This window comes from Balaenoptera musculus, chromosome 2 (genome assembly GCF_009873245.2).
Source record: "Balaenoptera musculus isolate JJ_BM4_2016_0621 chromosome 2, mBalMus1.pri.v3, whole genome shotgun sequence".
Lineage (NCBI taxonomy): Eukaryota > Metazoa > Chordata > Mammalia > Artiodactyla > Balaenopteridae > Balaenoptera > Balaenoptera musculus.
Window position 1 is genome coordinate 36,802,509 of NC_045786.1, and position 12,305 is coordinate 36,814,813.

The window sequence follows — 12,305 nt, forward strand, 5'->3', positions numbered from 1 at the left end:
GAGAGAGTGCTGGTTTGAGGAAGCAGGATACAAAGTCAGGGGCTTAACAGGGATGGAGCAGGGCATTGTCAAGGACCTGGAATCTACTTCCTTGATGAAACCCAGACCCAGGGCTCATACTGAGGCTTCATCATCTTTAAATGTTTGGTATAATTTTCCAGTGAAACCATGTGGCCCTAAAGATTTTGGGGAGGAGATTTAAAACTACAAATTCAATTTCCTTAACAGTCATAGCATTATTCAAATTATCTTGTTTCATTTTTACATGAGTTTTGGTAGTTTTTTTTTTTTAAGAATTGTTCTATTTCATCTAAGTTGTTGAACTTGTGAGTGCATTTTTTTTCATAATAGTCCTTTATTATCCTTTTAATGCTTGCAGGGTCACTAGTGATATCTCCTTTCATTTATTTTTTTAAAGAGCTTTATTGAGGTATAATTGACAAAACAGTATACATTTAAAGTGTACAACTTGATGTTTTGATATATCTATATACTGTGAAATGATCACCACAATCAAGCTCCTCTTTTGTTTTGAATACAGGTAATTTGTGTCTTCTCTTATTTTTTTTTCTTTGTGAGTCTTGCTAGAGGCTTATCAATATTATTGATCTTTTCAAATAGCAAGATTTTGGTTTAATTTTTTTCCATAGTTTTACTGTTTTCAATTTCATTTTTTGCTCTTTTCTTTATTATTTTTCCCTTCCTTCTGCTTGCTTTGGGTTAGTTTTGTTCTTCCTTTTCTAGTTTCTCAATATGAGAGCTTAGAGTATTGATTTCAGACCTTCTTTTCTAATATAAATATTTAATGCTATAAATTTTCCTCAAGACACTGATTTAGCAGCATCTAAAATTTTGATATGTTGTACTTTCACTTTCATTCAGTTCAAAATATTTCCCAATTGACCTTAAGACCTTCCTCTCTGATCCATAAAAGTGTGATATTTAATTTAAAAGTGTTTGGAGACTTTCCTATTATCCTCTGTCACTGATTTCTAGTTTAATTTCATTTTTGTCAGAGAGCATACTTTGTATTATTTCAAATATTTTATATTTGTTAAGGTTTGTTTATGACCCAGGATATGATCTATTCTAGTGAATGTTTTATATGCACTTGAAACAAATAAGTATTCTGCTGTTGTTATGTGGAGTATGCTATGTGTCTATTAGATCCAGTTAGTTGATAAAGCTATTCAGTTCTTTTCTATTCTCACTGATTTTCTGTTTACTAGTTCAATTGGTTATTGAGAGGCGTGTTAAAGTCTCCAACTATAATTGTTGATTTGTCTATTTCTCCTTTCAGTTCTGCCAGTTTTTCTTCATGTATTTTGAAGCTCTGTTGTTAGGGGCAAACTCATTTTCATTTTCTTGAATTGATTCTTTTATCATTATGTACTTCACTATTTTTCCCTGGTAATTTTCTTTGCTCTGAAGTCTGCTTTGTCTGATATTAATATGGCCAGTCCAGTTTTCAGTTGATTAGTGTTTGCATTGTATATATTTTCTATTATTTTACTTTTAACCTACCTATATCATTGGAATTGAAGTCAATTTCTTTTAAAAAGCATAGAGTTGGGAATTTTTTTTTTGATCCAGTCTCACAATCTCTTTTACTTCATGTGTTTAGACCACTTATATTTAATATAATTATTTATACGTTTGAACTTACATCAATTATTTTATTATTTGTTTTCTATTTGTTCCCTCTGTTATTTCTTCCTGTTTCCCCTTTCCAGTTTTCTTGTAGATTATTTGAAAGTTTTTAGTATTCCACTTTAATTTACATATTATGATGTTTACTATATTTCTTTGTATTTTAATTATTGTTCTAGGGCTTACAATACATACACTTAACTTCCCACAGTCTACTTAGAGTCAACATCTTACCACTGCAAGTGAAATGTAGTAATCTTACCACCACATAGGTCCCTTTACCCTCTCCCTCTTTATATGTTACATTTACATACATTAAAAACTTTAGCAGACAATGTTATAATCTGTACTTTTTACCTTCAAACATTTTTTAAAGAATTCAAGAAGAGAATAATCTATTATGTTTACCCAGGTATTTACAAGATTCCTTGTATCATTTCCCTTTGTCTGAAAAATTTACTTTAGCAATTCTTTTAGAACAGGTTTGCTAGCAATGCATTCTCTTAGTTTCCCTTTATCTTGGAATGTCTTTATTTCACCTTCAATACTAAAAGATATGTTTGCTGAATGTAGAATTATAGATTGAAAAATACTTTCTTTCAGCAGTTAAAAAATATTATTTCACTTCCTTTTTTAACCTTCATTGTTTCTGATGAGAAATCTGCAGTCATTCGAGTTACTGTTCCCCTATAAATAGTGCGTCGTTTATTCTCTGACTACTTTCAAGATTTTATTGTTGTTGTTGTCTTCAGTTCTCAGCAATTTGACTATGCTGTTCCCTGGCATGGAATTCTGTGGGCGTTTCTTATTTGCGGTTTGCTGAACTTCTTGATCTGTAAGTTTGTGGGGGTTTTTTTGCCAAATTTGGGAAGTTTTCGGCCATTATTTCTTCATATATTTTCTCTGCACCACACTCTCTTCTCTCCTTCTGGGTATCCAATGACATGAATGTTAGACATTCTGATATTGCACCACAGATCCTTGAAGCTCTGTTCATGTCTTTTTCTCTCTGTTATTCAGATTGAATACTTTTGATTGACCTATCTTCAAAGTGCACTGACTTTTTCCCTATTGTCCTCATTCTGCTGTTGTGCCCAACAAGCAAGTCTTTTTTATTTCAATTATTTTATTTTTCAGTTCTGAAATGAACAATTTGTTCTTTATATCTTGTATTTCTTTGCCAAGACTTTCTGTCTTTCCACTTATTTCCAGAGTGTTCAACCTTACTTTTTGTCACTGCTTTAAAGTCAGATAATTCCAACATATCTGCCATCTTGACATTGGCATTCTTTAACTGCCTTTTCCCATGCAAGTTGAGATTTTCCTGATTTTCTCATATGCCAAATAATACTTATTATATCTGGAACATTTTGAATATTATGAGATTCTGGTTTCTTGTATAAATCCTATAGAGAATGTTAATATTTTTGTCTGAGCAGACAATCTACTTGGTTGTGTTCAGGCTGCAAGTTCCATTCAACATTCTGAGGTTGTAGTTTCAATGTCAGGTCCATTTTCAAAGTCTTTGCAGTGCTATTCAGATCTGTCCTGTGTGTGTGCCACCCAGTGGCCAGTCTGGGACTTGGATGATGGTCTCTTAGTTCCTTGTGATACAATGTTCAGAACCAGATCCATGCATGAACAGCTTGAGAATAAGCCCAGGAATTTATAAACAGCTTATAAAGTCACTTTCCCAAACTTCTTCCTGTGCATGATCTACCCTTTACTTTCGGGGTCCTTAGGATTCCCTTTTCCAGTCCTCCCTCAAAGTTTTAGACCCCTGTGGCCTCTGCTACTGTCACTACCAGGAGATTCCTCTCCTATTCCTCAAGCCTGTTCAAAAGGGCTTCTCCTAAAGCTCTCTCTGTTCATCCTGATGCTTATTTCTGAGTTTCTGATTGCATTAAGACCAGGCCAGGGAATACTAGATTTTTTTAAGGGTAAATACTGCTGAATCAGTGGTACTTAATTCTGGTCTTATTCCTCAGTCTGTCTGCTACTATTTGCTTATCAAAGTCATCAAGTAGCTGCACCATGCATTTGGCCCAAGTTTTTAGTTGCATTCAGTGGAAGATACAGGGTGGATGGTGTTTACTCCATCTTATCCAGAACTGGAACTACCATAACCGCAATAACTAATTTAACATTCGTTACTGTATTTTCTAGTTCTGGATTTCTAGTTGGTTCATTTTAAAGTCTTTGCCACTTTTTATAGTTTCTAGTTCTCTGCTGAAATCTTCAATCTTGCCTTTTTATCTTCTTGAATATAGAATGTATAGTTTTAGTTTTATAGTTCATGTCTGATAATTCCAAAAGTTGGAATATATTGTCTGCTGGTTTTGCTAGTTCTTTTTCATGTTTCTTTTTTCTTTTTTTTTTTTTGCCACACTGCGCAGCTTGCAGGATCTTAGTTCTCCAACCAGGGATTGAACCCAGGGCCACAGCAGTGAAAGTGCTGAGTCCTAACCACTGGACTGCCGGGGAAGTCCCCTTTTTCATGTTTTCCTCTCTTTGTGTGCCTGCTTATCTTCATTTAGGTGCTGAATATTACATTTGAAACATTTTTCAAAAATAATTTGAGGCTTAAGATGATGTTATCATCCTCCAGATGCTTGGGAGCAAGGTATCTTGAACCACCTTAATCTGATTTCAAGGACTGAGATATTTCTTGGTCACCCAGGTAACTCAGAGTTAAGCCTCAATCCCCGTGAGGGTAATTTGCTCTGGTTCCCTTAATCCTATGGTGCAAACCTTCAGGGTTCCCAACCCAAAGACCAGGGGGTTTGCCAGGGCTACCACTCTTGAGACCATGGGCTCCAATTCTGGTCTCCCAAGTCCCTTGAGGCTGTCTACAACACTGCTGAGTCTCTCATTCTCCCCTTCTGGAGTGGCAAACAACCCCAGGACAAAAGCTATGCCAAATGCTGAGCTCACCATTCTGGATTTCCATCTCCTCCCAGATCCTGGGCAAGTGATTCTTCCCTTTGTTAGCTCTCCAGTGCCTTCAAGCAGACATTATTATATTTTGCTCAGCTTTATTAGTTGCCCTCAGTAGGAAAGTTGGTTGGAATTATCTAGCCCAGCATTACTGGAAGCTGATATTCAAAAAATGTTAGTTCTCTCCCCTTTCTGTCTCACTCCCAAGACTGGATGATGTTACAGTTAGTGCTAAACAAACCAAAGCAGAACACAAGACACAGAAGAGAAGAAAAAGTGTTGAGAGGCTTTAAATGCATCTAGGCATTAAGGTTAGGATAGGCAGGGCACTTCCCTGGTGGTCTAGTGTTTGAGACTCTGTGCTTCCAATGCAGGGGGCATGGGTTTGATCCCTGGTCAGGGAACTAAGATCCCACGTGCTGTGCAGTATGGGGAAAAAAAAAAAAATTTTTTTTAAAGAAACTTTTTTTAAAAATTTAAAAAAGATTAGGACAAGCAGGTGTGCATTCCTACCTACCACCTTACCCTTGCTTCATGCTATTTGTCCTTCCCAGAATGTCTTCCTTCCTCTCTTTAACCTATCTAATTTCTTTTTATCTGGGGATATTATGGGCATTCTTTTATATTAAAAAAATTATATTTGATGTTTTTCTACTATGGTATTTACAATAATAAACCCTATACATGCTGCCAACCAGCCTCTTCCCAGATGCCTTCTCTCGTGACTGCAGACCACCCCACTCTCCGTCCCTAGAAACCTACTGCAATAACATTCACCACAGCCTCTTTGCGCTTATGGTTTGGTGCAAGTCTAATCCCCTGGATTCGTTAGATAATTTCTTAAGGCAACGATCATGTCTCTCCTCAAGCCCCCCCTCCCTTCAACAGCTCTCAGAAAATACTTATATTCACATAGTCTCTGAAAACCAAAGCACCCTAATTATGCAAGGGGAGTTTCCACATATTGAGATGATCATCCTCAGGACCAGGACGTACAGGATGTAAAGACCTGTGAGGTCTCAAGGCGTTCAGCAGAGCCCTCTCATGTCTATACCACCCACTCTGAGGATTTGGGCAGATGGGGCATTCCACCATATCCCCACGCTCCTGTACCTCAGCTCCAGAGATCTGAGCCAGTCTCAGAGAAGATCTCAGGTTAGGGCACTAAAAAGCAGCCTTTGAGGACACTGAAGGCCAGTTCCCATTCACCAAGTACCTTAGGCAAGATTGCTTCTGCCCAGGGAAAGAGCTCCCTGAATAGCATGGCTGGGCTCAAGGAGACGGTCTCTGGACACTCTTAACAACCCAAGAGGCCAGAGTTTTAGCATCTGCTCCTCATCCATATCCAAGATGAAAGCCTAACTTGAGCTGTCAGAGATACCCCTTATTTCCAGGAAAGGAAATCAAGACAGCGTAGGGAAGCAGCAGCAGCATATCCCAGAAGCAGTGGCCTTTAAAATATCTAATGCTAACAAGAGGCATGCTGGACCCATATGGAGAAAACAGAGCTTAAAAAGAAATAAGAGGGAATGTCCAGTGGTTAGGACTCTGCGCTTTCATTGTCAAGGGCCTGGGTTCAATCCCTGGTCAGGGAACTAAGATCCCGCAAGCTGCGCGGTGTGGCCAAAAATTTTTTTTAATTTAAAAATAAAAAAAGAAAGAAGAAAGAAGGCTTGAATGATAGAAACAAGTACCATGCTCCTGGATAAGAAAGCTAAATATTAAGATATTGATATTTCCAAATTAATTCTTATATGTAAAGATACTTAATGCAGTCGCAATCAAAATACCAATGGTATAGAGACAGAAAGCAGATTAGTGGTTGCCTGGTCGTGGTGGTGGGAACAAGGATTAACTGCAAAAAAGGAACAAGGATCTTTTCAGGGTGATGGAAATGTTTTAAAACCGAATTGTGGTAATGGCTGTACAACTGTGAATTGTGTACATTGGACTGTACATTTTAAATAGGTGACTATTATTGGTGTATAAATTATACCTCGATCAAACTGTTTAAAAATATAAACCTAACAAATTTTACTAAAAGACCATTCAAAATTCAAATCTGACTAGTCTTCCATGAAAGGATTTAATATGCTTTTGATCTTGTTAAAAATAATTCATCACTTTTTTGAAAATGTAGTTTTTTAAAATGGTGAATATAAGGATACAAGGTAAAAAACAATGTTATCTGGGAGTTTGGAAAAATTCAAACAATGATTCTAAAGTTTTCCTAGAGGAATAAACAAGAGAGAATAGCTAAAACATGTTTAAAAGAAGTATAAGAGGGTTGCTCTGCCAGAAATGAAAGCTACAACAATTAAAATGAGATCATCCTGGGGCTTCCCTGGTGGCGCAGTGGTTGAGAATCTGCCTGCCAATGCAGGGGACACGGGTTCGAGCCCTGGTCTGGGAAGATCCCACATGCCGCGGAGCAGCTAGGCCCGTGAGCCACAATTACTGAGCCTGCGCGTCTGGAGCCTGTGCTCCGCAACAGGAGAGGCCGCGATAGTGAGAGGCCCGCGCACCGCGATGAAGAGTGGCCCCCGCTTGCCGCAACTAGAGAGGGCCCTCGCACAGAAACGAAGACCCAACACAGCCATAAATAAATAAATAAATAAAATTTTAAAAAAAAATGAGATCATCCTGTTGTAAGAATCAACAAACGGATTAATGGATTATGATAGATGTATATATGGGAACTAAAATAGGCTTTAGTGGGTATAAAATTAGTGTATAAAGAAAGAATCACAAACTAATAGGAAAAGGTTAAATTTGGGGGAAATTACTTATTAACCAAAAATTGAGCTAGAGACTGATGCTATGGTATACACCCAAATCAATTCCAGATTAATTTAAAAGTCAAATGAAGGAATTCAAACAACAAAAATTATAAAAATACAGATATATATTTAACTAACCTTGGAATAAGGAAGAAAAGCATAAACACTATTGAAGAAATGTTTAAAATATGCATATTGTGGCATCTTACATAACCACTAAAAATGAAGTTTTTCAGATAATTTTTAGGAACCATGAAAAACTGCTCATGAAATAATGAGAAGTAACGAAAGCAGAATATAAAACTGAATCAGAATAACAATGTAAATCAAATTTTAAAATAATAAAATACATATACAGAAAGATTGGTAGATATATCAAGATGTCTTTAAGATGTCTTTGGATGGTAGAATTATAGGTGAATTTCTACTTTTTCCTTTCAGTTTTTAGAATTTTCCCCCACATTTTTTACTACGGCCATGTGTTTCTTTCATAATCAAAAAATAAGATTTTTTTAAAAAGATTTGGTAGAATGAGAATATGAAAAACCAATCAAATTCAGCTACTAAAAAGCAACAGCTTCAAAAATACATATAGCTGTTAAATGCATTTTTCACATGTATGATACATTTCACAATTTTTTTAAGTACTAAAAAAAAAAGCCACACAAGCTCTTTGCAGGAACAGCAGAACCTCTACAGACAGCCTCTCCTGTGCCTGCAGTGCCCCAGCCCATTCGTCCCACTTGCGAGAGGCAAGGAGGGCCTTGCCAGGAGGATGCAGCCATTCTGGCTGTGGTATTCCCCGCCACTGTGGGCAGAGAAGCCAGATTCACTCACAGACTTGGCCGCCAGCCTGATCTCTTCCCAAATGTGCTCCCTAGGGGCCCATGAGGGCCATCCCTACCATATGCCCTGCTGTCCAGCCTGTGGGCTGTCAGGCATGTGGAGCGGCCCCATCTGGGCTCCTAGGAACTCACCACTCCCGCTGCTGAAATCTCCTGAGACCAGGCGTGAGGGGCTGAGAGTCATGAACAGATTCAGAGAGTCTGGTTTGAGGTTCACCCCACTCCAAAGACCTCTGAACTACCGTCCCCACAGACTAACCCCAGCACCCTCAGCACACACTGAAATAAAACCATCTCCCCTGGCCACCCTTGAAACTGGTCTCTCCCTCCTGCCCCCATGAAAGTTCTCTCTGTGGGAAAGGCAGCCCCTCCCTGTTCTCCACGAAGCATCCTTTTCCCGCTGCCCTCCAGGAGGTACTGCAGCAGCTTGTCCCTCATGTTTCCCTTCACTGTTCCAAGAAGCCGTCTGTCTTCTGCCTTGACCCGTGTGAAACACTGCTTTCAGCTGCTCCTCCTGTCTCCTGGGACCCATGCTCCTGCTTCCTCTGCCCCAAGAAACAATTTCATCTTAGTTCCCGCCAAAATGCTGTCTCCACTTGGGGTTGCCAGATTTAGCAAAGAGAAATACAGGACACCCAGTTAAATTTGAATTTCAGACAAACAACCAATCATTTCTTAGTATAAGTATACCCCATCTATTTTATCCAACCCACCCCCAGTCTTGATACACTTTTTCTTTCTGCCCCGCTATAAAACACTCCTTCTCTCTAAACTCCTGTGAAATACTGCCTGCCCTCTGCCCCTGAAACATGAAACACTGACCAAACGGGATAAACTGTTTCCCTTCTGTTAATCCTCTCAATCCCGCTCCTCTCTTCCCTCTTCCCCTGCCCCCTCCCCCCATCAAACTCCTTAATGCTGCCACCTGGATGCCCCACGCTCCCCCCGTCTCCACACCAAACCTCTGTCCTCTGTTGGCTACCTGATCCCCAGAAGAATGCCAGCACTCCTGTTCTCAGGGAAAACAGTTTGCCTCTACCTCCCACCACAGTAATGTCTCAGACCTATTGCCGTTTATTTCGTTCTTAGCATGCACCGAGCCCTGGGCCAAGCACTCTGATTCTCACAGCAGCTCTATGAAGTAGGCACTGTTTTTATTAAGGTTTTATGACTTGCCCAAGATTACACAATGTTAAGTATAGTCAGATTTGCACATAGGTATACCTGACTCCGAAATCTTGGATAAAACCCCAGATCAAGTCAGAATTTTCTGGACAGTGGATATTTTTTAAATCTTCTAATAAGCATCCAGGTCAAGACCCACTGCACACTACAGACCACTCCTCAGCCTCCCCATTCTCTTTCCTCCCCAAAGAACATCCTCTTCCTCCACCCCCCTCTGCGACACAGTCCCCTTGGAAGTGAACTTGCATGTTGTCAGAGGAGATGGTCACAGTCAGGCTGTGCTGCCCACACGCCTGGCATCTGGGGACTGCCTGGGGCGAGGCCCAGGCCTGTGGTCCCCTGCTCCTGGCCAGCACTCCACCTCACTCCACCCCCTTCTATAAATACCCCACTGCTCACTGGCTGCCGAGCTGTTGCAGCAACAGTTTCCATGAGGTCATCTCTCCCGAGTGGCCTCCAGCCACCCAACACCCACACTTACCTTTCCTGGAGTCCTGTGGCCTGCTTGCCCCTGCAGCGGGCTATCCTGGGGGCTGTGTCTCCGCCGGGCGGGGGGTGTGGGCACTTGGGCAGAGGCCTGAGGCGGGGCCTTCCCTGAGCTCTGAGCCCCAGGTTCTGGATCTCGACTTGGGGAAGAATCAGGCTTGCAGCTGGCGGTGGGCTCCCCTTTGGGCTTCGGAGGAGCAAATCTCTTCCTGTTGAAGGGCCTAGTCTGCTGGGGGGCTGAGGGCGTGGGCTGGCCAGGGACAGCAGGCTCCCTCTCACCTCTGGCTTTGCTGGATACCTTCCCTGAGGGCATCTCTCCAGGTGTCCTGCCACTGGGGGTCTGGGCCCCCTCCTCCCCCTGAAGCTTGTCTGCCTGGGTGCTCTCCGGATACATGTCCTTCAGGGAGAAATACACTCCCTGGTCTGGGCTTGGGACAGGGGCCTTCTGGGCCTGGTCTTGAGTACCCACAGCAGAGGCTGGCTTCCTGGTGCCATCTGCTCCAGAGGACCCAGGCCCCTGGACGGCCCTGCCTCTGGGCCGGGTCTGAACCTGCTCCTTGTCCCTGGGCCCCTGTGTCCCACAGGAGTCAGGTTTGTCTGAACTGGGGACACAGTTTTCAGAGGAACGGTGGCTTCGAGCTGCCCTCTCTACCTCTGGCTTTCGCACACCTCGCTTAGGTTCCTCATCTTTCTTTTTCTTCTTGGCCCCAGACTCCTTTTTGGGGGCTCTCTGAGGCCCCAGCTCCATGGCCTTACAGATGTATGTCAACAGGCCACGCTCCCCAGCCTCCCCGTTCTCAGGGGCAGCCTCCCCGTTGGTGGTCACCTCTCCGGAAGCAAAACTGTTGATCAGGCCCAAACCTGGGTGCTGACCAGGCTCCGTCTCTCCCTCCTGCCAAGCCACCGGTGTCCCGTTCTCGACCTCCCGGGTGGGGGCCGAGGGGACTGGCACCTCGGCCCCACTCAGCCGCCGCTTCCGCTGGAAGCGGTCGGGGCTGAGCTTGCGCAGGGTGTCGGCCTCTTCCACGGCCTCCTTCCCGTGCTTCCAGCTCTTCTCGATCTCACGCATCTTTGCCGCAGCCTTGCGCTTCAGCTTGGCGAACCAGCGCTGGTGGATCTGGTACTCGGTCATGGTGCCCACCTCCAAGACCCCTGAGCAGGACACAATTCCCTTGGCATTCTGGGCAGAGGCCTGGTAGATGGCGGCATCTTCTTCTCGACACCTAGAGGCAGGAGCATGAGATGGGAGGTGACAGCCCCCAATCCCCACAGCCAGAGCCTCGAAGAGTTGAGCGCCCTGCCCCACCCCCTGCCAGCCCTGCCCCGAGTGCCGCGCCCCACCTCTGATAGCACCAACTCCAAAATTCCCCACTACAGCTGAGGAAACTGAGGCTGGCAAGAGGGTGGGAGCTGGCCAAGGTCATGCTGTTCCAGGACAGATTAGACTTGGGGCCCAGGAGAGCTCCCTTCAGAAGCAGGTGACCCACACAGCCCCTTGTGAAGTAAGGATGACACAGGAGCTTTTTTGGGAAGCTGACTTCATGGAAAATGTTGCTATGGGTCAGGACCCCCTCTGGTTGCGCTCAGCTCTCTGGCTGTCAGAAATACTCCCGCCCTGGCCTTAGGAGATCCCAGACACTGGCAGACAGACACGCTTCAGCAGGTGGCTCAGCTTAGCCGCAGAACCCCGCCTCCACCCCCAGATCCTGCCTGGGTGTCTTCATCCAGCTGACTCCATTTCTAAGGGCAAACTTGGGCCATAGGACCTTCAGGAGGGCAGAGAGAGCAGAACAGGCCCTTCTCCCTCACCTGTAGAGCTGCAGTGTGTGGCGGTTGCCCTGATGAGTGATCTCGTATTTTGGCAAGCCACAGTAGCGGTCCAGCTCTTTGTCATCCTTGTACCAGGTCACCTCTGGCTCTGGGTATCCTAGGAGGGAAGCAGGAGATTGGGTTGCAGGGAGACCCGTTCCAAAGTAGTGGGAGGAGAGAACAGGATGCCATGGCTTCCCCAGACCACCTGAAGAGACTGGACTGGCCCACCTGCCCTGGGGCTTGTAGGAAGAAAAGGGCTATCATATGGCTCAGCTTATTTTTAGAAGCTAGGCCCTGTCAAAGCCTAAAACTGTTCCCCTTCAGCAGCTGGAAGGCAAATATAGAGGAGAAACTTCCTAGCTTCTGGTAAGAAGGGAAGCAAGGAGTTTCCAGAAAGCTTTGGCTGGTAATAATAAGCTTCCTTTCTTCAGTGGCCTGTTCTACATCCTCAACAGTAGTAACAGCTCTATCCTTGGAGGTCTCTCACCAATACCCAATATCAACACCACTGCCAAGAGCCCTCCTTCTTTCATTCCAGGTTCCTGAGCTGTTAGTATTATTTGATGACACAGCTAAAACATCCATCCATCCATCCATCCATCCATCCAAC

The 12,305-nt window shown here is 43.4% G+C and overlaps 1 protein-coding gene across 2 annotated transcripts in view; it reads right to left on the minus strand.

Annotated features, from left to right (window-relative positions):
- Positions 1–12,305, minus strand: part of ALPK3 (alpha kinase 3) — a 51,304-nt gene that overhangs the window by 19,919 nt on the left and 19,080 nt on the right. For both annotated transcript variants that reach the window (XM_036842766.1, XM_036842765.1), the window contains 2 exons: positions 11,693–11,810; positions 9,879–11,106 (listed from right to left, as the gene is read on the minus strand). In XM_036842766.1, coding sequence (XP_036698661.1) covers positions 9,879–11,106; positions 11,693–11,810 — 1,346 coding nt within the window. The remainder of the gene's footprint in view (positions 1–9,878; positions 11,107–11,692; positions 11,811–12,305) is intronic.